Below are 26,287 nucleotides of genomic sequence, written 5' to 3'. Positions count from 1 at the left end.
GATCACCCTATCAGGAGCCAACTGCCTGATATAACAAAAAAAAGACAGTTGGAAATCCAAAACAAAAACATAAATTATTAGAAAATGTCAGCAGGTCTGGCAGCATCAGTATAGAAAAAAATCAGTTAACGCTTCTCAAGAAAGGTCACTGGACCTGAGATGTTAACTCTGACTTCTCTCCACAGATACTGTCAGGCCTGCTGAAGTTTTCCAGCAGTTTCTTTTTCCTATAACTGAATGGCCATCACTCCCCAAAGAAAGGGTGGTGACCATGGGGAATGTGATGGCTGAGGGTGAATGTGGTCCTCCGGCCGCTAGGGGCAAGGCGGCAGGTGCCACGCAGCGGATTCTGGCGATGCTGCAGTGCCTGGGCCGCGGGAGGTGTCTATCCCTCTGCCTCGACCGGGCGGCGGCGGCGGCAGGTTCAGCCTGGGCTACTGCGAGGGCGGCCACACCTCATAGGTAAGGTGAGCGCCGGAGGAGAGTCGGTATTTCTCCCCTGCTTCCTAGACGCTGTGGTAACTTTTAAAGAGGTGGGCGCCGGGGTTTGTTGTTGGACTGGGGTTTCGTCCCGCAGTGTTGTCGTGCGGCCTGCCGGGAATTGTAGTCTCTCTGTGTTCCGTTCCCGGCCGGCATTGTAGAGGGCGCCAGCGGACCGGACTACAACCCCCGACGAGCCTTGCGCATAAGTCACGCCCCCCCTCTGTTTACTCACACCTTGACAGGTGAGTTTGATGCAGCATTTGCTTTGCAGCGGAGGGGCTCAGGAGGTATTTGATCGCTTGCTTTATTTACTTTTTAAGCTAACACTTTGTAAACTACAAATCCCATGATTTGTTAATCAAGTGGCCCCGTTTTAACTTTATAACTCTTGCCAGTTTCTGTTTCAGAAGTTAGTGAATGTTCTTTTGCTTGTGCCTCATTCAAAAATTGACACCCTTCTCTGAATAAGCCTACTTGACGCTGCGGGTGTTGTTTCCTGATGCTATTGAAAAGAATAGAAGTTGAGACACTTAAAATAACACAATTAAAAGCCCTATTTATTCTGATTGAATTTGCCATTGTTTCAGCGCCTGTCACTGAATAGTTAGTGAATAATATATTTGTAAAAACATATTACAACACCGAAAGAAATGCGGATGCTGTAAATCAGGAACAAAAACAGAAGTTTCTGGAAAAGTTCAGTAGGTCTGGCAGTATCTGTGAAGGAAAAAACAGAACTCTGAAGCCTTAACTCTCTCTTTTCCTTCACAGATCATGCCAGACCTGCTGATTTTTTTCCAGCAAATTTGTTTTTGTTCTGATTGAAATGTTTGTGGTGGTTTTTTTTTGTCTGAGATTTTCCAAATTGCAACCACTGCTTGGCTGGAAGGTTACAGATTTTTGTTTTTCACGCAGATTGTGTAATGGACAGAAATTGCATCACTACAAGTAGAAGAGGTTGAATTGTTTCAAAGCCTTGAGATAGAGCCACGTGTTTCAGACAATACTTACTTTCTTTTTATTTATTCCTGGAATGTGGGTGCTGCTGGCTAAACCAGCATTTGTCACCCGTCCCAAATGGTCTTGGGGGAAGACAGTGGTGAACTGTCTTCTCAAAGTGCTGCACTCTGTGCTGTCAAGAGGGAGTTCCAGGATTTTGATTCACTGACTGTGAAATGATAGCAATATGGTTCAAAGTTGTGATGCTGGGTGGCTTGGAGAGGAATTTGTGGGGGGGACAGTGTTCCGATGACTTTTCTGTCCTTGTCATCTTAGGCAGTAAATAGAGGTGGAAATGCATTAGATTTTCTTCCCTGGAAAGCTATTGTACAAGGTCGAGATTGAAGAAATGCCGGAAATGTTTAGAGCTGTACAGGGAGCAGGCTATTCCAGAACCAAACAGCAAGGAGGCTATGCTAGACCTTTTAATGAGCAAAACAATAGCATTAATTAATAACCTCAAGGTAAAGGAGCCTGAGGGTGACAGCAAGGAAAAGATGATAGACTTTCATGATAAATTTGATGTAGAGAAGTGTGGGATTGTGATCAAAAACTAAGTTGCTGGAGGATCTGGAGCATCTGTGAAGGAAAAAAACAGAGTTAACATTTCAGGTCCAGTGACACTTCCTCAGAACTGATGGTGGCTGGGAAAATGTCAGTTTATATGCAGAAAATAGGCAGGTAGGTGGGGTAGGGAGTAAATGATAGGATAGAGTCCAAAGAGAGAGAGAGAGACTGTTGGACAGACAAAGCAGTTGCTAACGGTCAGGCTGGGAGGGTGAACAGTTGTTAATGGGGACTGTTCGTGACTACAACAGAGGGTGTGAAATGGCAGGCTGTGCGGTAACAAGGCCTGGCGTGCTGGGTAGGGGGCTGGGACATCTGAGTTTAGGCCCTAAAATTATTGAACTTAATATTGAGTCCTGAGGGCTATAGGGTCCCCAAGTGGAAAATAAGGTGTTGTTCATTCAGCTTGCGTTAGGCTTCACTGGAACACTGCAGCAAGCCAGAGACACAGATGTTAGCCAGGGAGCAAGGTGGTTCGCTAAAGTGGCAGGCAACAGGTATCTCAGGGTCTCTTTTGCAAGCAGAACATAGATGTTCTGCGAAGCAGTCGCCGAGTTTACGCTTCGTTTCCCAAATGTAGAGGAGACCGCACGGTGAGCAGCGAGTGCAGTAGACTAGTTTGTGGGAAGTGCAGGTGAAGTGTTGCTTCACTTGGAAGGTATGTTTGGGCACTTGGATACTGGGGAGGGAGGAGGAAAAAGGTGTTGCACCTTCGCTGCTGACAGGGGAAGGTGCCGTAGAGCTGTGGGGAGGTGTTCGGGGAGAAGGGATTGTGGGCCAGGGTGTCCCGGACGGAACGGTCCCTGTGGAAAGCGGACAAGGTCTTCTAGTCTGAAGAATTGCAATTGGCAGACATGTTGAACAGGTATGTTGTGTCTGCCTTCATTTGATTTGATTTTAACGTCATGCATACAGGAATTCAAAAGTACGGAAATGCAGTGAAAGGTGCATAATGTTGTCACACAAGGTGCCATTTTAAGTGCAAGTACCTAGGTACAGAATTATAAGAACCAAGTGGAAAGAAAAAACAAAGTTAAAGTTAAAATATTTCACTAGAAAACTTCCCAAACACACTTGAAAATCGAGAGCTGAATGGGAAAGAAGGGCTGAAAACAGCCTAACAGCCATCATCAACAAAAAAATTGATTAGATCTGACTCGTCTCCAGGACTAGGTGGCCTGTACTGGAGGATCTTAAAAGAAGTAGCTACTAAATTTGTAAAAACTTTGGATATTATCTTGCAGATTATTTCAGGTATTCTAGGAGGCTCACAATGGATTGAAAAGTAGCTAATGCGAGGCTTTTATTTAAAGAAAAAGAGAGGGAGACCAAAAGCATGGAACCTATAGTAAATAGCCTAATGTATCAGAGATAACAGGAACTGCAGATGCTGGAAAATCCGAGATAACAAAGTGTGGAGCTGGATGAACACAGCTTCTTAGGAGCACAAGAGCTGATGTTTCGGGCCGAGACCCTTCATCAGAAGAGGAGGAGGGGGAGGCAGATCGAAGATGGTTAGAGGAGAAGGTAGGTGGAGAGGAGACAGGCAAGGTAAAGAGACCGGGATGGAGCCAGTAGAGGAGAGTATAGGTGGGGAGGTAGGGAGGGGATAGGTCAGTCCAGGGAGGACAGACAGGTCAAGGGGGCGGGATGAGGTTAGTAGGTAGGAAATGGGGGTGCGGCTTGAGGTGGGAGGAGGGGATAGGTGAGAGGAAGAACAGGTTAGGGAGGCAGGGACAAGCTGGGCTGGTTTTGGGATGCAGTGGGGGGAGGGGAGATTTTGAAGCTTGTGAAATCCACATTGATACCATTGAACTGCAGGGTTCCCAAGCGGAATATGAGTTGCTGTTCCTGCAACGATGGACAAGGGAGGCGCAGTTGTAGTACGGCGCACTGACCTTTACATCTCTGAGGCCAGACGCCAACTCTCCGACACCATCTCCTATCGCCCCCTGGATCACGACCCCACCCCTGAGCACCAAACCATCTTCTCCCAAACCATCCACAACCTCATCACCTCAGGTGACCTCCCACCCACAGCCTCCACCCTCATTTTTTTCCCCAATCCTGCACCGCCCACTTCTATCTCCTTCCAAAAATCCACAAACCTGCCTGCCTTGGTCGACCCGTTGTCTACGCCTGCTCATGCCCCACCCAACTCATCTCCACCTATCTGGACTCCATTCTCTCCCCCTTGGTCCAGGAATTCCCTACCTACATCTGTGACATCACCCACTCCCTCCACCTCTTCCAGAACTTCCAATTGCCCCGTCCCCAACACCTCATTTTTACCATTGACATCCAGTCCCTATACGCCTGCATTCCCCATGCAGATGGCCTAAAAGCCCTCCGCTTCTTCCTGTCCTGCAGGCCTGACCAGCCCCCCTCCCTCATCTGCCTAGCTGAGCTCGTCCTCACCCTCAACAATTTCTCTTGATTCCTCCCACTTCCTACAGACAAAGGGGGTGGTCATGGGTACCCCCACGGGCCCAAGCTATGCCTGCCTCTTTTGTAGGTTATGTAGAACAATCCCTCTTCCGTACCTACACTGGCCCTAGACTCCACCTCTTCCTCCGATACATTGACTGTATCGGGTCCGTCTTGTGCTCCCACGACGAGCTCAAACAGTTCATCCACTTCACCAACACCTTCCAACCCAAACTCACATTCACCTGGACTATCTCCAACACCTCCCTCACCTTCCCAGACCCCTCTGTCTCCATCTCAGGCAACCATCTAGAAGCCGATATCCATTTCAAGCCCACTGACTCCCAAAACTACCTGGAATACACCACCTCCCACCCTCCTTCCTGCAAAAATTCCATCCCCTATTCCCAATTCCTTCGCCTCCGCCGTATCTGCTCTCAGGATGAGGCACTCCACTCCTGTACATCTCAGGAGTCCTCGTTTCTCAAGGATCACGACTTGCCCCCCTCAGTAGTCGAGAATGCCCTCGACCATGTCTCCCACATTTCCTGCAACTCATCCTTCACACCCTGTCCCCGCAATAACTACCACAACAGAATCCCCCTCATCCTCACGTACCACGATACCAAGCTCTGGATCCGATGCATCATCCTCCGTCACTTCTGCCACCTGCAATCTGACCCCACTACCAAAGACATTTTTCCTCCCCACCCTTATCTGCCTTGCAGAGGGATCACTCTCTTTGTGACTCCCTTGTCTGCTCCACACTCCCCTCCAACCCCACCACACCTGGCACTTGCCCCTACAACCGCAGGAAGTGCTACACCTGCCCTCATACCTCCTCCCTCATGCCTATCCCAGGCCCCTAGAAGACTTTCCGCATCAAGCAGATGTTCATCTGCACATTCGCCAATGTGGTATACTGCATCCGCTGTACCCGTTGTGGCCTCCACTACGTTAGGGAAACCAAACGGGGGCTTGGGGACCGCTGTGCAGAACACCTACGCTCAGTTCGCAATAAACACCTGCACCTTCCAGTCGCGAACCATTTCAACTCTCCCTCCCATTCCTTAGACGACATGTCCATCCTGGGCAATCTGCAGTGCCACAATGATGCCACCTGAAGGTTGCAGGAACAGCAACTCATATTCCGCTTGGGAACCCTGCAGCCCAATGGTATCAATGTGGGTTTCACAAGCTTCAAAATCTCCCCTCCCCCCACTGCATCCCAAAACCAGCCCAGCTTGTCCCCACCTCCCTAACCTGTCTTTCCTCCCACCCATCCTCTCCTCCCACCTCAAGCCCCACCCCCATTTCCTACCTACTAACCTCTTCCCGCCCCCTTGACCTGTCCATCCTCCCCGAACTGATCTATCCCCTCCCTACCTCCCCACCTACACTCACCTTTACTGGTTCCATCCCCGCCTCTTTACCTTGTCTGTCTCCTCTCCACCTATCTTCTCCTCTATCCATCTTCGATCCGCATCCCCCCCTCTCCCTATTTAATTCAGAACCCTCTCCCCTCCCCCTTTTCTTATGAAGGGTCTAGGCCCGCACCATCAGGTTTTGTGCTCCTAAGATGCTGCTTGGCCAGTAGCCTAATGTTTGTCATAGAAAAGTGAATTCCGTATCTTGGGTGGTTATAGCTGGATACTTAGAAAATCACAATGTGGTCAGGCAGGGTCAACATAGGTTTGTGAATTAAAGATTGAATAACTAATTTATTGAGTTTTTTGATGTAACAAGCAAGGTGGGAGACAAGGAGCCTGTAGATGCAGATATTTTCTAATCAATCTGGTCACAGGCATTATTACACACAGGGTAGGTGCAACGTGAACCATGGCTACCTGGTTTAAATTGGGCATCCTACCACTGCACCACAGGAGCCCCCACCTGCAGATGTATATTGTGTTAGCAAAAAACATTTGATAAGGTGCCATGTAAAAAGTTGCTGCATGAGATGAGAGCACATGGAGTAGACAGTAATATGTTAGCATGAATAAAAGATTAATTAATTAACAGGAAGTGAACATAGAACATAGAACAGTACAGCACAGAACAGGCCCTTCAGCCCACGATGTTTTGCCGACCATTGATCCTCATGTACGCACCCTCAAATTCCTGTGACCATATGCATGTCCAGCAATCTCTTAAATGACCCCAATGACCTTGCTTCCACAACTGCTGCTGGCAACGCATTCCATGCTGTCACAACTCTCTGTGTAAAGTGAAGATTAGGAATAAATGGGTCCTTTCCAGGCTGCCAAGCTGTAACTGTTTGGATACACGGGAATAGACTTGGAGCCTCAACAATTTCCAATTTACATTAATGTTTTGGATGAACTGACTTGAAGGGATTGAATGTCTGGCAGCCAAGCTTGCTGCTGAAGCCAAGATTCGTAGGAACGTAAGCAGTTAAGAAGATACAGAGAGCCTGTAAAAGAATATAAACAGGCAAATGAATGGGCATGCATTTGGCAGATAAAGTATAGTGTGGGAGAGGTGAACTTTCGAATGGAAAGGTAGCACGGAGTACTATTTGAAGAGAGAGGTACAGAGGGATCTAAATGTCCTGATCTATGACTCGCAAAATGTTGGTTTGCAGGTATTAGAAGTGACTAGGAAGACAAATGGAATGTTGTGATTGAATGGAAAGTGAAGTTATTCACAAGTAGTGAAGTTTTCCTGCAGTTTTGCAGGGCTTTGGTGAGACCACATCTGAAATGCTGTGTACACTTTTGGTTCGGAAGAACAACTTTAAAAGATCAGTTGGTCTTGAGAAGTCGGTTTATCATCCTCGCTGTTTGATTCTGGAATAACATATTCCCTAGTTGGCTCTAAACGTTTCGAGCATTTGGTCAATCTAGTCCCTGTAACAGTAACCTTCCTGGAAAAAAACTCTAATGCATTTCCACTTCTATCGACCACCTAGACAGACAAGGACAGCAAATGCATAGGAACACTGGTGTAGAAATTTAGAAAATAATATAATCTTGAGGGGACTTGGTCGGGTGGGTATTGGGATGGATATTTTCTCTTGGAGAAGAGACTAGAGCTAGGGATAGTGTTTAAGACTAAGAAATCAGAGATGAGGCAAACCTTTTCTTGTTGAAAGGCAAAACAGACTAGTAGGACCTACTTCTGCTCCCAACTCTGTGGGATAAACATTTCGAAATATATTAATTCACAGAATTTAGATGATGGGCAATAATGCTGGCTTTGTCACTATCACCTGTTGCTCCAGAGAGGTCAGTGGTGAATTGAACCTTGACAGACCATAGGTGTTCTCTCACAGTTGGGGAGGAAGTTCTAGAATTTTAATTAATCAACATTGAAGGAATGTCAATATATTTGTAAGTCAGGATGGTGTCAGGACTGGAGAGAAACTTAGAGATTCCTCCATGCATTGTGCCTTTGTCATTCCAGGTGGTGGAGGTTGAGAGTTTAGAAGGTGCTGCAGGAGGATGTGTGGTGAATTGCTGTGGCGCAACGTGTGGGTTGGGGTGATTGGGATGATGTGCATTGCTGCCACTGCACAGGGTGTTGGAAGATGTAATTTTAAGATGGTGGATAGCACGCTAATCTAGAGATAACCTTGTTGTTTATCGGGTTTCGTGATTCTGGTTGCAGCTGCACTCATGTACGAAAATGGAGAGTGTTGCGTTAAGCCCCTGACTTCAATCTTTGCGATCTTTGAGAGGTTTTGAGAAGTCAGGGGATGAGTTACTTGTTGCTCAGTACTTGGCTTCAGGCCTGCTGTCGCTACCGCAGCACTTCTGACCTGAGACTCTTGACGGTGAAGAATTTGATGATGGGAATGCTATTGAATACCTGTTAAGCTTGACTAAATTTTGACCTGTGGGAGGTGGTAATTTTTTTCACATCTGTGTAATGCTGGGATTACCCTTCAAATCACTAACTCTTTAAAGCTCTGAATAGGCTTTTCTCTCCTCAACAAACTCATTTATTCAATTGAGGATCAGTGTGGCCTCAGCCTATGGTTTGTAGATTCTGCATCATTCACTGACCCTTGCCACAGTATTTTCCTTGCAAAAATGGGCAGGAACAGAGAAACAGAGGGTTAATGTTTTGAATCAAATATGACTTCCTCAGAACATACAAGATCCTTGCAGTCTGGGAAACCTGAGATTTGTGGGAAAAAAATTGTTCCATTCTTGCTGATTAGACCTTCTAATGTTTTCATTTTGTTTACAAAGCTACGAATTTGAAGAATTTTCCAGTGCAGAAGGGGGACAGTTGACCAATTCTGCCTGTGCTTGATTATTTTTAAAAGCATCCTGATTTTCCTTATCAACCTGTACATTTTCCTTTTGTGTTTCTTTTTTAATTCTCATGGACATTGCTGGTAAGTCCAGTGTTTGTTGTCTATCCCAAACCTGGCCTTGAATTGAATGCCTGCTAGGCTATTTCACCAGTTTCAAAATCTCCCCTTCCCCCAACTGCATCCCTAAACCAGCCCAGTTCGTCCCCTCCCCCCACTGCACCACACAACCAGCCCAGCTCTTCCCCTCCACCCACTGCATCCCAAAACCAGTCCAACCTGTCTCCGCCTCCCTAACCTGTTCTTCCTCTCACCTATCCCTTCCTCCCACCCCAAGCCGCACCCCCATCTACCTACTAACCTCATCCCACCTCCTTGACCTGTCCGTCTTCCCTGGACTGACCTATCCCCTCCCTACCTCCCCACCTATACTCTCTCCACCTATCTTCTTTTCTCTCCATCTTCGGTCCGCCTCCCCCTCTCTCCCTATTTATTCCAGAACCCTCACCCCATCCCCCTCTTTGATGAAGGGTCTAGGCCCGAAACGTCAGCTTTTATGCTCCTGAGATGCTGCTTGGCCTGCTGTGTTCATCCAGCCTCACATTTTGTCGTCTTGGATTCTCCAGCATCTGTAGTTCCCATTATCTCTGAGGCTATTTCAGAGGTCAGTTAATAAATAAGGTATTACATATGAGTTAAGGCAAGGTATTACAGTTTTCAGAACCAAGGCAGATGGATTTCAAACTTCGATCAGCCATTTGGGGTTCAAGGGCAGCCGAAGGGCTTTTTCTTTTCTTGTATATCCAGCAAAATTATGATGAGATCCAGGGATCATAATAGTGATTCCATACTCAGTGCACAATTTCAGGAAGTGTCATCTGTACCGTGCAACACTGCTTCCTTCAAAACTGGGTTAAATGCAATACACTGCAAACAGGCAGTTTAGTTTGAGTAAAATAAGTAAATGAACAGTGTTCAGTATAAAACAATAAATTGTGCATTCTACTAGGTTGGATAGCATGTAAATAATAAAAAAAATGGAACAAATGTTCTTTCAATGTGTTTTCTCTGTCTCTGTCTGGGCTCCATTTCCACCTCTTTTATCCCTACCCCCCACCCCACCATTTTTTTTTTAAGAAACACCTATGTGCATGGGCAATGAACTGCTTGTCGAGAATCTGCAAAAGCACATGCTCTCCATGTATCATCATTCACCGTGCTTGGAAGATATATTGCAGCAAAAGGTTGTCCCCCTTGTAATCTTAGTTGTTTACAGATGATCGGTTAGGAATCTTCTAATACCTTGATTGTTTATGTCAATGCCTTATTCTGAACTAATTGAATGGAGTGTTAACGGCAGGTACCTTCCTGAGTTGAGTACTGTCTTATTTTTGTGAACATTGATATATCTTAGGTTGTAACAAAAATGATCCCTTGTGACTTGGATCCAATAGTTATTAATTTAAATGTTTAAATTTAAATAGTCATAGGGCTTCTCATAAGTTGAAGTAATTTCCTTCACGGTGAGGAGGACGTATCGAATACGAGTTATCTTCCAATTCACTCAATTCAACAATTTATTTTTATTTTCAATCCCTCTGTGGTCTCATCCTTCCGCTCCTGGAATAAGACCATGAGATAAAGGAACAGAATTAGGCCATTCGACCCATCAAGTCTGCTCTGCCATTCGTTCATGGCTGATATGTCTCTCAACCCCATTGTCCTGCCTTCTCCCCATTACTGTTGATTTCCCAGGGCAATCAAGAACCTGTATATCTGTCTGAAGTACAGTCAATTACTTGGCTCCACAGCCCTCAGCTGCAAAGACGTCCACAGATTCACCACCGTCTAGCTGAAGAAATTGGTCCGTATATCAGTTCTAAATGGTTGGCCTTCACTTTGAGGATGTGTCCTCACGCCCTGGTCTCTCCTACCAGAGGACAATTTTCTCCATGTCCACTCTATTTCAGTATTCTGTAAGTTTTCAATGAGATTCCCCCTGATCCTCCTAAACTCTGTCAAGTACAGAGCCAGTGTTCTCAACTCTTCCTCATATAACAAACCTTTCTCCCCAGGATTCTTCTTGTAAACTACTTCTGTACTCTCTCTACCATCAAAACACCCTTCCATAAATATGGGGCCTAAAACTGCTCACAATATTTGAAATGCAGTTTAGCCAGAGCCTTATACAGCCTCACCAGTACTTTCCTGCTCTTTTATCATGGCCCTCTTGAAATGAATATTAACACACATTTGCCTTCCTAATTGCCAACTGAGGCTTCATGTTAACCTTAAGAGAATCCTGAACTAGGACTTCAAAGCCCATTTGTGCTTCAGATTTCTGAAGCCTTTTCCCATTTATAAAGTAGTTTATGTTTCTATTCTACTTTCCCACATTGTATTCTATCTGTCCCTTCTTTGTCCACTCTCCTAGTCTGTCCAAGTACTTCGGCAGTATCTCTGCTTCCTCAACACTACCTGTCCCACCAATTCTGTTTGTGTCATCTGCATACTTGCAAAAATTCCCTTGGTTCTTTTGTCTAGATCATTAATTTCTAACTTGAATAACTGTGGTCCCAACACGGACCCTGCGGTACTCCACTTGACGCTAGCTGTCATCCTGAAAAATACTCCTTTATCCCCGATCTTTGCCTTCTGCCAGTCAGCCAATTCTCTATCTGTGCCGGTACCGCACCCCTAACACCATGAGTTCCTGTCTTATTTAGCTGCCTCCTGTGTGGTACCTTGTCAAAGGCCTTCTGGAAATCCAAAAAGATCATGCCCACTGACTCTTCATTGTCTAACTTGCTCATTACCTCCTCAAAGAATTCTGACAGACTTGTCAGGCACGAACTCCCCTTGACAAAGCCACACTAACTTAGCTGTATTTTACCATACACTTGCAAGTACTCTGCAGTCTAATCCTTAATAATGGTCTCCAAAATCTTACCAACAACTAAGGTCAGACTAACCAGTGTATAGTTTTTTGTCTTCTGCTTCCCTCCCTTCTTAAATAATGGTGTTACGTCAGCCATTTTCCAGTCCTCTGGAACCCTTCCTGACTGCATTGATCCCTGAAAGATCACCAGCAATGCCTCTACAATCTACTGAGCTATCTCCTTCAGAACTCATTTGGAGTACGTCTGGTCCTAGTGATTTATCCTCCTTCAGACCTTTCCGTTTTTCCAGCACCTCCTTAGTGATGGCCACTACTCTGATCCGTGCCCCCTGACTCTTTTGAAGTTCTGGTATGCTGCTAGTGTTGTTCACTGTGAAAATTGATGCAAAATATCTGTTCAGTTCCTCAGCTAATTCTTTGTTCCCCATTACTACTTCTCCAGTCTTATTTTTCAGCACTTCACTGTCTACTCTTGCCTCTCTTTTACCTTTAATATTATTAAAAAAGCCTCTTGGAATCCTTTATATTATGAGCTAGCTTATCCTCCTATTTCGTCTTCTTCCTCCCTCCCCTTACTGATTTTTTTTTTTAGTTATCCTCTGCTGGTTTTTAAAGGCTTCCCAACTCTTTGGTTTCCCACTAACCTTCACTACCTTGAGTGTTTTATTTTCAGCTTTAATGCTGCCCCTGACTTCCCTTAGAGCCATGGTTGCCTCATCTTCCCCTTAGTGTGTTGTTTCTTCCTTGCGATGAATTTCTGCTATGCCTCTTGAATTATCTCCAGAAACCCCTACTATTGCTGTTCCATTATCTTCTCTGTTAGGCTCTCCTTTCAAATAATCCCTGGCCGGCTCCTCCCTCATGTCTTTGTAGTTACTTGTACTCAATTGTAATACGGCTGTATCTGATTCTAGTTACTCCTTCTCAAACTGCAGAATGAATTTAGTCACATTATCATCACTGCCTTTCACCATAAGTTTTCTAATCAAATCTGCCTCAATACACATCACCAAATCCAGAATTGGTCTGTTCCATAGTGGGTTCTATTATGAGCTACTCCAAAAAAAACATTTTGTAGACATTTCACAAATTCCTTTTTTTGAGATCCTCTACCAGTCTGAATTTCCCAGTCCATCTGCATATTGAAACCCTCCAAGATTATTGTAATAGTGTTTTTCTCGTGGTTGGTTGGCTCGATAAGCTTGTTTGTTATTGTTCCGCAGACATTTCATTACCCTACTGGGTAACATCATAAGTGCAGCCTCCGATGAAGCACCGTTGTGCTTTCCTACCTGGTTTTTAAACTCTGAAGTAAGTTGAGCTGAACTTCCAGTGTTCCTTCGCAATGGAGTGAATGTGGGGTTGAGTTCTGTGTGTTTGTTGATGGCTTTCTTCGTGGGGACCAACTCCCTTGCCTGTCTCTGCTTTGCTTGTCCCAGGATGTTGGTATTGTCTCAATTGAATTGTTGGTTCTCCTTATCCTTGTGGATTGAGATGAGCGAGTATTGGTCGTGTCTTTTTGTAGCCAGTTGGTGTTCATGTTCTCTTGTTAGTTTCCTTCCTGTTCGTCCGAAGTAGTGTTTGTCACAGACTCTGTGTCATGTACAAGATTCCCTGCAGAGACTGTGACAAACACTACATTGGACAAACAGGAAGGAAATTAACAACAAGGCTACACAAACACCAATTGGCTATAAAACGACACGACCAATACTCACCCATCTCAATCCACGTGGATAAGGAGAACCACCAATTCGATTGGGACAACACTAAGATCCTGGGACGAGCAAAGCAGAGACAGGAACGGGAGTTCCTAGAAACCTGGTACTCCGCGAAGAAAGCCATCAACAAACACTCAGAAGTCAGCCCCATATACGATCCATTGCGAAGGAAAGCTGGAAGTGAGATAATTGAGCTCGGAGAGGTTGACTGAGCTCGGACTTTTTTCATTGGAGAAAAGGAGGAGGAGAGGGGTCCTAATTGAGGTATACAAGATAATGAGAGGCATAGATAGAGTTGATAGCCAGAGACTATTTCCCAGGGCAGAAATGGCTAACACGAGGGGTCATAGTTTTAAGCTGGTTGGAGGAAAGTATGGAGGGGATGTCAGAGGTGGGTTCTTTACACAGAGAGTTGTGAGAGCATGGAATGCGTTGCCAGCAGCAGTTGTGGAAGCAAGGTCATTGGGGTCATTTAAGAGACTGCTGGACATGCATATGGTCACAGAAATTTGAGGGTGCATACATGAGGATCAATGGTCGGCACAACATTGTGGGCTGAAGGGCCTGTTCTGTGCTGTACTGTTCTATGTTCTATGTTCTATGTTCTATGTTCTATGTTCTATGTTCTATGTTCTATGTTCTATGTTCTATGTTCTATGTTCTATGTTCTATGTTCTATGTTCTATGTTCTATGTTCACAATGGTGCTTCATTGGAGGCTGTAGTGATGATGTTACCCAGCAGGGTAATGAAACATCTGCAGAACAACAACGAACGAGCTTGGCGATCCAACCAACCGCAACACCCACAACCCAAGCTACAAATCCACTCAAACCTTAGTAAATTTCTTACTTGGCTTTTCTATCTCCTGATTTATTTTCTTCGGCACATCCTGACTACTGCTAGGAGGCTTGTGCACAACTTCCGTCAGGGTTTTTACCCTTTGTGGTTCCTGAATTTCTACCTACACAGATTCTACACCTATATCATTTCTTGCTATTAATTTGGTTTCATTTCTTACTAGCAAGGCAGCCCAATCCCCTCTGCTCATCTGCCTGTCCCTTTGATAAGATGTGTTTCCTTGGATATTTAGTAATCTAGTGTAGATTTCGCCGCTTTGAAATAATGTTTAATTCTGGCTTTTTCATCACCTGAGTTTTAACTGCTTCACCATTTATGGCTGTGACTTGGCCTGTTAAGAACTGAGCTCTAGAATTCACTCTCAAGGCCCCTCCACCTCTCTTTCCTTGTTTGACTCTCCTTCAACCGTAGATCTTTGGCAAAGGGATTAACCATTTGCCCTAATATCTCCTTATGTCTCTTGATGTTAAACTTTGGTTTGTAACACTCCTGTGAAGCACCTTGGAATGTTCTATGACATGAAAGATGCAATAAAAGTGCATTTTTAATTGTTTGAATAATGACAGAACGGTTGTCTCAGTTGGTTGTACTTTGGTTCATACATAAACATGCACTGAACTTCCATCTGAGAGATCTGAGAATGAAATTCAGGTTGACACACCCAATACTCTTTGGAGTGGATGTTGCACCTTCAGAGGTATGTGTTTGGATGAGAATGGGGCCCATGTCTACCCTCTTGGGTAGATGTAAATGATAACATGATACTATGAAGCAGAAATCACTAAACCAGATGATGTGCGGTGCTCATCTTGCTGAGTTTCCTGCTTAAAACAGTGACAGAACTTCTGAAGCAATGAAGGATCTGGAAATTAGTTTAAGATGTCCTGTATCCAAAGGCATTGCCCAGAAGGAAAAACCAGTAAAACCTGTGAATGACTCATGCGGGTGAGACTTGTGTGCCTCAAAATGGAGTACCAGCATGACCAGTATGTTCGTTTCTAACTATTACTGGTTTTATTTTAACTGGTTTTCCCCTCTTGAATGCAAGTTCATTTCTTATTTAAATTAACTGAATATTCTGGCACTCTGTTTATATAATTTGGTTGTCTTTCTTACCCTAAACAAGGTGACTTCTAAATGTTGGGGATGATGGGAACTGCAGATGCTGGAGAATCCAAGATAACAAAGTGTGGGGCTGGATGAACACAGCAGGCCAAGCAGCATCTTAGGAGCACAAAAGCTGACGTTTCGGGCCTAGACCCTTCATCAGACCATTTTTCTGATGAAGGATTTAGGCCCGAAACATCAGCTTTTCTGCTCCTCAGATGCTGCTTGGCCTGCTGTCTTCATCCAGCCCCACACTTTGTTATCCCCTGACTTCTAAATGCCCTCTATCATCTTTACTTCTGCATTGTATTGCAAGTGCTCACAGTGTTCCTTTTAATGAATTTGACTAACTTCACAGCTGAAAGATAAAACAAAGTACTGCAGCTGGTGAAATATTGAGACAAAAGCTAAATGATGGTTACACATAAATCAGTTAACATCTGTAGATGACAGAATCGTTAATGCTGACGGTCCACTCTCAAAGCACTACTTCTCCCCACAGTTGCTTTCTTGATTGCTTTAGCAGTCTTTTTGTTTCCAAATTCTAACTTCCCACACAGCAACCTGTTCTTGTATTTTATCTTTTACTGTTCTTGGGAATCAAAGATCTTTGCAATATGGTGGGTATAGATGTTCTCCCATCGTCCAGATAAACTAAGGAACCAGTCAAATACAGTCTTTGGGACAAGAACATTTTAATTTATTGGGGAGGTGGGGGGGGGGGGGGTGGAATGGGGAAGAGAGAGAGAGAAGGAAAGAGAGAGAAAGAGGGAGGGAGAGAAGTGTAGTGGTGTACTTGCTTTCTTGCCTAGGAAATGGTGGTGGGGTCGTTTTGAATAGGAAATATGCAAATAAGTTTGTATGTGAAGAGATGTGATAGGTGGGGATTTGAGTGGGGACATGAGATGGGAGATATTGTTTTGATCCCTGGGAGATCATTTACTTGGGGTGGGGGGGTAGGGTGGTGTGTATCCGTTGGTCTCTGAAGCAGTACTATAACTTATCTTCTCCCAAAGCTGTCCTTGACTGTCTTCAGCTGTTAGCTTTCCTGTGGACTGGTCGATTGCTCCTAACCTCCATTATAATATTTAAACAGACAATTCATGTCCTGTCCCACCCATTTTAAACTTGAATGTTGACTGCTTTAGAACTGGATTTGAGGTTTTATAAAATGTAACACCTCATCTGACTCACTGTACCCATTCTGTGGGTGATTTTATGTCCTAAACTGTATTACAACATACTTTGATTGGGCAGAAAATATCCAACCTTATCTATTCTCCTGTATTTTTCAAAACTTTTTGTCGACACACTTACAACTGTTTCGGAAACAGAGAATCTACAGCAAATGTTATATACTGTAAATATGTTATTACATGCTTATTCAAATTTCAACACATTGGTTTCTGTTAAATCATGCAAATTGAGTACACTGTGGGCCTGTTTCAGATATTAAGTTTTAAAATGCAGATCAGAATCATAATTTGTTAACTCATTGAGAAATTACAATGTGGTCTTGTGAACTTTATAGTTGGTTGCTGAATAGAAGTTATTTTTTTGAATTGAATCAACAGGAGCTATCCTACCAGAGGTCTTAGCAAAGTGTCGTCTGTGACCATGGCAACAGGCAGCAGTGATGGACCACGATGCTCATCGGGCCCAAAGCCAAAGCAGCATACCAACCGACTGATCCACGAGAAGTCTCCCTATCTTTTGCAGCATGCACACAATCCTGTAGACTGGTAATCACCTAGCCCTTTATAAGATTAGGGAATTGAAAATTTAATCTGAATTGCAGGCTGTTTGTTCTGTAATAACAATCTATTCGAGATGATTGTGCATATTAGGATAGAGGGGCTGACTGGCTTGCTTTGTTATGCCTACGAATCCAAATGCTTTCTTTGAATAAATTTGTTGTCAATGGATCTAACTCTCTCCATTCTTGAAAGCGGGCTACTGGCTACCACTGTCCATTCTAGTGATGCAAACTGTCAGATGAGCAACAGAAATTGAAAGACAAATACGAAATCCAGAGAAAAGCATATTCAGCTCATCAAGAAGATTGGGTACCCCAAGTTCCTTCTCAACTTTGCAGTGCAAAAAAGTCACACCCTGTTGTTAATATCTCTGCAATTATCATTGAAAAAGCACGTACTCTGATAGCAGAGAAAAGACACGGTAGGCAATTCACGCCAAATGGTTTATCCCACATCGTTTACACTGTTCAAACGGATAGTCACAGTCAAATGATGACAGCTCACTGCCAATGCCTGTTCAAGGGCACTTCTGCATAGGCAGTTAATAATGAACAATCTAGTGATGCTCTCCCAATGAAGGAATAAAATAAATTTGGATGTGAAATATTACAATGAGAATGGAGTTGAGGATTTTCACATCAGCCATTTTCTCAACAGAGCTGACTTGATGAACCAAATGGCCTATTTCTGCTCCTGCATCTTATGGCCTGATCTCTAGTCTGGGCCCTCAGTAAGTTGTAGCACCATAGTTGCTGCGGTGTGGCTCCCAACTGGAATTCCTTGTTCTGTCATGCTGTAATACATTGAATGACTTACTGGGCCAACAAGAGAAACTTCTGTCTCATTTTCATATCCTTTTCCCTTCGCTACTTCTTTTGTTTCTGAAAACCTTGTTTTAAACTGTTTTATAAACTGAAATCAAATTGAAATAGGAGCAAAGTAATTACTGGAAAAAGAAACCAAGGTTCACCTGTTTTGCTTTCTATTAATCTGATAGTTGCATGACACAGAATTGTTGATTAACATTGTTCACTAATCGTAGCAATTAGTCCACAATAGGTTGAGTCATCATAGGAACATCCCATCTCATAGCTTCAGGAACATGGATCTGAGATCTGTTTCTTCTGAAGATGTGGCACTCACCACATTTCATGCCTGGAATTACTTTTTTACCCTATCCCAAAATATTGTTTTCACAATTTTATAGTTAGTGTGTTTTAATTATCTAGGTATCCATGGGGCGAAGAGGCATTTGGCAAAGCAAAGAAAGAAGACAAGCCAATCTTTCTGTCAGGTACAATGTGGGTCAAGTTAATTTGGATATCCTTTGTTCCCTTATGTTATCTCTTGTTTTTTCCCTACTATGTTTTAATCCTGAAGATGTTAGAATACCAGAGCCATAAGCATTCTTCCAAGGTTGCCATAACTCTGGGACTGTCTGTACATCTCCAAAATTTGGGGACGGGACCTCTTGACTGCTGCATTGACCGTTCTGGGAGGAAAGAACTGAGGAGTAAGTGGAGGTTGCCTTGCACAATTATTACAGCCGTGTTCGATTGGATTTTAGTTTGTCATCTCCATTACTGGGCACAGCCTTAAAATTAGAGGGGGTAAATGTAAAACTGAAATGAGACGACATTTCTTCAGCCAGAGAGTGGTGGGCTTGTGGAATTCATTGTCGCAGAGTGCAGTGGAGGCTGAGACGTTGAATGCCTTCGAGGCAGAGATCGACAAATTCTTGATCTCAAAAGGAATCAAGGGCTACAGGGAGAGTGCAGGGAAGTGATATTGAAATCCCCATCAGCCATGATTTAAATGGCGGAGTGGACCTGATGGGCCGAATGGCCTTACTTCCACTCCTATGTCTTATGGTCTTATGGTGTCTTTGGTCAGACAGGAGATGAGAGATAAAAGTTGAGCTGGATGCTTCCGTTACACTTTGTCAACATGTTTATGAGGAGACATTTATTTTATGATTTCCAAGATGAAATTTAGAGTTGCAGGCATTCGAAAGTATTTAAACTCCAAGGGAGGCTTGGGGGCTTTTACCATTTAATTTCAGAATGATGTATTAGTTCTGAGAGCTGGCTTATTTATTGAGCTAAAGTTGTAATGTTGCAAACAAGAAATAACTAAATATTAAAAACAAAATCCCCAGTTCTGCATTTTTTTTTATTAAATTGCTAATTTGACAGAAATTGCAGGATTGCTCAAGAGGGAACAAGTAGAACAGCAGAAAGCAAAACGTGCTAAAGAAAACATGTTTCTTCGCAGAACTGGTGGAAAATCTTAAATTTGATTTTATTCCCTGCATTTACTGACTCTTAATATGTTCTGAAAACATCATAAATATTAATTTCCTTAATTGATAACTGACACTAGATTCCACTGTAGTCTGTATTGCTGTTAATGCTTAAGATGTAGAGATTGAATGGAGCATAGAATACGTTTGGAGTTGCAGGCTTATGGTGTACCGTACAGACTTCTATGTGTTGTGCGTAATAATTCAGGTGTAGTTATGTTTTTGCACTGAAGGCTTTCTCTTGGTTGTAGCAGTTGATGGAGTGAAAGCTTTATGTATACTTTACTGAGATTGCACCTGTTAAATGTCTGAAGTTCTAATTTATCCAGTGCCAAGGCAGATCATTCTTGAGGTTTGTGTTCTGTTTTGTTACTGCCCACTCTCAGACAGGCAGCCACTGAGCTCTCAGAAGTTCCTGCATAACATGCCAAACCACAAGGAAGGCAGTCAGCTACAGGACACCCAACCTTTGACTGTTACATTATGCTTAATCTCATTCCATCAACAGGAACCATGCAATCAAACCTCTGGGAGTATATTTGGCAAATCTAGTTTTGAACGGCTCCTATTTCTAACTGGCAGAGATCATAGGAAAATACTGTCAGTAGCTGAAGGCTGGGGGTTTGGCTTGTCTCTTTATTTTTATTTGTTTGTGGGATGTGGGCACTGCTGGCTGGGCCAGCATTTCTTGCCGGTCCCTCGATGCCCTTGAGAAGGTGGTGGTGAGCTGCCTTCTTGAAACGCTGCACTCCTCCTTCAGTTGATATACCCACAATGCTATTGTGGAGGGAATTCTAGGATTTTGACCCAGCGACAGTGAAGGAAAGGCGATATATTTCCAGATCAGGATGGTGAATGGCTTGGAGGGGAACTTGGAGGTGATGGTTGAAGAGACAGGTAAGAGAGCTGGAATCCCTGCTCTACCATTGGAATTTCAGGGCCACTGACTTCTTTTGAGTTCATTTTTAATTTTGAGCAAGTGTTGAGAAGGACAAGGTCCAAATTGCAGATGCTACCAAGACTGAGAGCAATTTGGAAGGAAATCTGGTCACTCAAAAGTCACGCAAAGGTAATAAGAAAAGCCTTTCACTTTTCTTGCATGTAGGATGTTTCCTACTGCCTCAGCCTATGAAGTACTTCTGAAGTGTAGTCTTTGTTTTAATGTCACATCATACAGCAGCCATTTATGCACAACAAGCTTCCACAGACTTTCGTAAAACAATAACTATATAACATCTTAATAATGTGGTTCAGGGATAAATATTGACGATAATACCTGAGACACATTTCCAGCTTTTCTGGGATGAGATCTTCCAAACCAACTTGAAAAGAACAGAAAGGCCTTGGCTTAACATCTCATCTGAAGGATGACATCTCTGACAGAGCAGTACCCTCTCAGTGATGCAGTAGAAGGCCATCTTTGATTTTGTAATGTCTGCGGACTGCAGCTTAAAAGCCCAATTTCTGACCCAGGCCATGCAGTGAACTACTGCTGACGCCATTTGCTTGTAAAATCCAGTGAGTTGGAGGACGATAGGAATCTACAGGGAGTTGATGTGTTACATGTTTCCAAAATCCAGCAACAAATGGAAGTCCCAGTTTGGCTGGTGATTGTTAATTTTAACAAGTGAGTGTGTAAAATGTCATATTTGCAGTTTAGTATTGGAAACCCAAAGAATTACTGACCACGATGGTATTAATAATAATAATAAAGGACTTGGCTTACATGGGAGAAAGAAAGAGTGATGGAGGGTCTGAGGGCAACTGGAAATTTTCTGTCAGTCAACTTGTTAATTCAGTCTTCTTGAAAATGGTGGCACTATTTGTTCTTGCACGAAATGAGGCTTTATGTAGTTGTTGAAGGAAAAGTAAGTGGTTTGGCAAACAAAATCAAGAAACTGGGCTTCTTGACGTGTCTGTGATGGAGCAAAAAATGAAACTGAGGACATTAAGTGGTGGAGGTAAAGGATACTATTAGGTGTCACTAGAGATTGTGAGAGAAATGAAAAAGCCTCCATCGTATGTTTGAAAGAAATCAGATCCTCATTATTCCCATTGACGTGAATGGAACAAATTAAGAGAAGCCGATTCAGCAATTCAAGACAGAGTTTGAGTGTAGAATGGAATCATGCTTAAAATCATGGAGAGCATTGGAAGTTAAGTGAAAACGTAATAGTGAGGATGAGGAGATAGCTTGAAGTACTCTTCTGTTGATGAAATAACTATCAAAGATGAGTATTGTCTCAAGGAGCTTTTGGATGAGAACATATCCATGATGAATTCCCACTGACGTACTGATGAGATTGGCAACCTCAGAAAAGATGTGAGGCTGAGACATGGTCTTTTCCTCATTTGAATTATTCATTGGGGGCCACTTGATTTAATTTAAAATTATACATATGGATTGTTTCCTGTTATTATTTTTTCACCTCATGGCTTTTTTATTTTATTAAATACTGCCTTTTTCCATTTAACTCCCCTAATCCCCACCCTACGTTATGATTGCTTTCATCCTGTTGTGGAAAGTATTGGAGCTATGTCTGATGAAGGGTCTAGGCCCGAAATGTCAGCTTTTGTGCTCCTGAGATGCTGCTCGGCCTGCTGTGTTCATCCAGTGACACATTTTGTTAGCTTGGAGCTATGATTGTAACTTTTTGACTTCACTGTGGCTTTGTTTTGTTTCAAACCAAATTTGGAAATAGGGATATACTACCCTGTCATTAAAAGGGTGAGAACCTTTGTCTGCCTTTCCTATCAGTAGATAGAAGAAAACAGGGTGGTCTTAGGACCCTGCTTTCCTCCACCGCTAGATTTCCCCTTCAGTCACAGTGATGAAGCACTGTGTGCACATCCAGTTCATTTTTTTTTTTTCTGTTTTTGTCTTGTTCAGTTGGTTACTCTACATGCCACTGGTGCCATGTTATGGAACGGGAATCATTTGAAAATGAAGAGATTGGCAAAATCATGAATGAGAATTTTGTTTGCATCAAGGTTGACCGAGAGGAACGACCAGATGTTGATAAAGTTTATATGACATTTGTCCAGGTGAGCTTGTTGTTTAATAAAATCACTTGAGCTTTTCCTGCCTAACAATTCATCAAGTTCCCAATGTTTGGGCATTGTTTAGTTGATTGTATTAGCTGGGCGTCAGTAGACAAATGGTGAATAATATGAAATGCCTGCGTCAGTGTCCCAAACACACAACAGCTTTTTAATTAACATTTAACATATTTTACTCTTTAATTCAGACACTGGGAAGTCAGCCAGTAGGCCATTTGAGTGAAGGCTGCCTTGGGATCTTGTATGTCCATTTAACAGGCAGGGAATAGCCAGAATTTAATGTCTCCTCTGGAAGATGGCACCTTTGGCAGCCACACTTCAATACTGCACTGAGCATCAGCATCCATATGTTCACGAGTTCTGAACTCGTGTTCTGCTTTTTGCTACGGTAGCTACTTTTGAGCCAGCATAGCAGTGACTTCCCATGACCACATTTGTTTTCTTCTTAACATCCTGACGGAAAGGCTGTTTCAATCTTGCATTGGAGTGTCAGCTTAGATTTTATGCTCATCCATGGAATGAAACTTGTATTTGCTACCTGCTGATTCAAAAGTAAGAGTGCTACCCTCTGAGCCACAGCTGACGTGGTATGTTACAAGGGAGTGGTGGAAGACTGATTGTTTTCAATTTTGGCATCACATGGACAAATAGTGTTGAAAAGCAAACGCAATGCTGTAACACAATCCTCGTTTTTCAAGGACCGCAACTTCCCCCTCCACAGTGGTCTAAAACGCCCTCAACTGCATCTCTCGCATTTCCGGCACCTCATCCTTCACACCCCGTCCTCACAATAACAACAAAAACAGAATCCCCCTCATCCTCACGTACAACGATACCAACTTCCGGATCCGATGCATCATCCTCTGTCACTTCCGCCACCTGCAATCTGACCCCACTACCAAAGACATTTTTCCCTCCCCACTCTTATCTGCCTTGCAGAGGGATCACTCTCTCCGTGATTCCCTTGTCTGCTCCACACTCTCCACTAGCCCCACCACCCCAGGACTTTTCCCTGAAATTGTAGGCAGTTCTACATCTGCCCTTACACCTCCCCCCCCTCACCCCATCCCAGGCCCCAAGAAACCCTTCCACATCAAGCAGATGTTCATCTACACATCTGCTAATGTGATGTACTATATCCGCTGTTCCCGATGTGGCCTTCCATACATTGGGGAAACCAAGTGGAGGCTTGGGGACTGCTTTGTGGAACACCTACACTCGGTTCGCAACAAACAACTGCACCTCCCAGTTGCGAACTGTTTTAGCTGCCCCTCCCACGCCTTGAGCAACATGTCCATCCTAGGCCTCTTCTAGTGCCACAACGATGCCACCCGGATGTTGTAGGAACAGCACTTCATATTCCGCTTGGAAACCCTACAGTCCAGTGGTATCAATGTGGACTTCACAAGCTTCAAAATCTCCCCTCCCCCAACCACATCCCAAAATCAGCCCAGCTTGTTTCTGCCTCCCTAACCAGTCCATCCTTTTCCCCACCTATCAACTCCTCCCACCTCAACTCCAACCCCCATGCCCACCTCCCACCTACCAGCCTCATCCCTGCCTCTTTGATCTGTCTGTCCTCCCTGGACTGACCAACCCCCACCCTAACTCCCCACCTACACTCACCTTTACTGGCTCCATCCCCGCCTCCTTGACCTGTCCCCCTCCTCTCCACCTATCTGCTCCTTTATCCATCTTCCATCCTCCTTCCCCCCGCCTCTCTGTTTATTTCAGAATCCCCTTCCCATCCCCCATTTCTGAATAAGGGTCCAGACCTGAAACGTCAGCCTTCCTGCTCCTCTGATGCTGCTTGGCCTGCTGTGTTCATCCAGTTTCAGGCCTAGTTATCTCGTAATGCTGTAATGTCCCTTTTGTGGTGTTCTTCACCTATCAAATCCCATTGTGTAGTTCTCTCACAAACCTATGGCTACAACGTACCAGATTACAGCTAGCCTGTTTTTCACTCAGTCAGCCTGGCTTGTGTCAGCTTACTAGCATATTATGAACGATCAGCTGCCATTTATGTCATGTGTTTAGAGGCTATGATCATCAATGATTGCCCAACGGTTAGTACCAACTCCAAGATATAGGTCAAGAGTGGGCTGGAATATTCTCCAACTGCCTCAATGGGTATGTCTTCAATAACACTTGAAGCTTGACTCTGTGCAAAACAAACCAGCAAGTGTTGCTGCTGTTACTGTTGACTGTCAATGCTGTCTCAGTGATCACATGCATCTCTGAAACAAAGGTTCAAGTCCCAGTCCAGAGTTTTTAGTGCAAAATCTAAGAGGAGTAAGGGTTTCCTTGTGTTCTGGTTGATATTTGTCCCTCAAAAATTCAATTATCTGGTAACTTCATTGCTGTTGTGGGAGTTAGTGTGTACAAAATTAGTGTATACCATACACTACTACAGTGCCTACCCTTTAAGTGGGCTGTAATGTTATTTTCTATCTCCTGAGATCATGAAAGATACCGTATACTTTCAAACCTTTACTTTTTTTCTATTCTCCAAGTAGTCTTGACAGTCTTTAATGCAAAGTGGAATTTGCATGAACAGAAATCTTCTTTGGTTTTAAGCAGAGCAACTGTTTCCCTGGAGCTGTAACAATTCCTGTTTCTTCCCTTTGGGCTGCAGGCAACAAGTGGTGGAGGCGGTTGGCCAATGAGTGTCTGGCTGACCCCTGACCTCAAACCTTTTGTTGGAGGGACTTACTTCCCACCTGAAGATGGATTCCACCGCGTGGGGTTTAAGACAGTGTTGAAGAACGTGGCTGAGCAGGTATGGTAGACATTGCTTTTGGATAGTGTGTAGAATAGGCTGGTCTTACAACTTTTCAATCCTTGCACACGTGAAGGGTATGGAGAGAAAGCGGGAATGGGATACTGAAATTGCATGATCAACCATGATTGTATGGAATAGTGGTGCAGGCTCGAAGGGCCGAATAGCCTATTCTGGCACATGTTTTCAAGGTTTCTAAGTTGTGGAGACATACATGGAGTTGAGGTATAAATCAACAATAATCTAAAGTTCTGCGCTGCTTTGTCCTGGCAAAGACATTTAATGTTAGATAAGTAAACTGCAGTTGCTGTCTTTATTCATGGAGCAGGTAGAAAAACTTTGCATAACTTACCCTCAGTAGTTTGCAAGTGTATTTTAGAGATAATTGGACAGATGGGATATAGCTGCTGAATCAAATTGAGGCAACTAAGTTAAGGATGGAGATGGAGCAAGAAAAAAGCATAACTTATGAAAATCCTGTTTATTTCATATCCACTATTGCAAAACAAAAAGTTTAATTTTGACGTAACATTACTGAAACTCATGTGGGATACCAACATTAATCACTTGCCTGCAGGAGGTGTGTTTTCTTAGCTAATGCTTAAACTTTGTGTTTCAGAAGTTGGGCTTTGTTTAACCCCCAGTGCAGAGATGTATTGGGGCATTAGGGAGCTTTAATGAAATTCATGATTTCTTCATGCTCTCAAACATTTGCTTCAGTGGAAGAGAAACAGGAAGGAACTAACTGAACGCAGTGATAAGATCCTGGCAGCCCTGCAGAAGGGGGTAGAAGTGAGTGCCAACAAAGAGGCAGTGCCCCCGCCATGTGCCCGGGTGATGGAGAGGTGCTTCGAGCAGCTGGCGCATTCCTATGAAGATGAATATGGCGGGTTTTGCGAATCTCCGAAGTTCCCTTCACCGGGTGAGGAAATATAAATTAATTTTAAAATGTGTTATACAGCCTTTGAATGGTCACAGAAACAGCAAATTGTATTTATATAGCATCCTTAATGTAACAAGATATTTCAAAGCTCTTCACAGGAG

General features: G+C 43.7%; 1 protein-coding gene across 5 annotated transcripts in view; it reads left to right on the top strand.

Moving 5' to 3' along the window:
* Window positions 1-344: 344 nt before the first annotated feature.
* spata20 (spermatogenesis associated 20) overlaps window positions 345-26,287 on the top strand; it is a 342,917-nt gene continuing 316,974 nt past the window's right edge. Inside the window, exons 1-6 of one of the 5 annotated variants that reach the window (XM_048555512.2) lie at window positions 345-462; window positions 16,920-17,087; window positions 18,332-18,396; window positions 22,295-22,449; window positions 25,100-25,243; window positions 25,964-26,165. In XM_048555512.2, coding sequence (XP_048411469.2) covers window positions 356-462; window positions 16,920-17,087; window positions 18,332-18,396; window positions 22,295-22,449; window positions 25,100-25,243; window positions 25,964-26,165 — 841 coding nt within the window. In that variant the 5' untranslated portion in view covers window positions 345-355. Of the gene's footprint in view, window positions 468-704; window positions 771-9,953; window positions 10,003-16,919; window positions 17,088-18,331; window positions 18,397-22,294; window positions 22,450-25,099; window positions 25,244-25,963; window positions 26,166-26,287 lie in introns of those variants that run through there. The other 4 variants (XM_048555515.2, XM_048555516.2, XM_048555514.2 and 1 more) reach the window with 4 other exon arrangements.

This window comes from Stegostoma tigrinum, chromosome 22, assembly GCF_030684315.1.
Source record: "Stegostoma tigrinum isolate sSteTig4 chromosome 22, sSteTig4.hap1, whole genome shotgun sequence".
Taxonomy (NCBI): domain Eukaryota; kingdom Metazoa; phylum Chordata; class Chondrichthyes; order Orectolobiformes; family Stegostomatidae; genus Stegostoma; species Stegostoma tigrinum.
The sequence above is the reverse complement of the archived record's forward strand: the minus strand, read 5'-3'. Positions and strand labels throughout refer to the sequence as shown.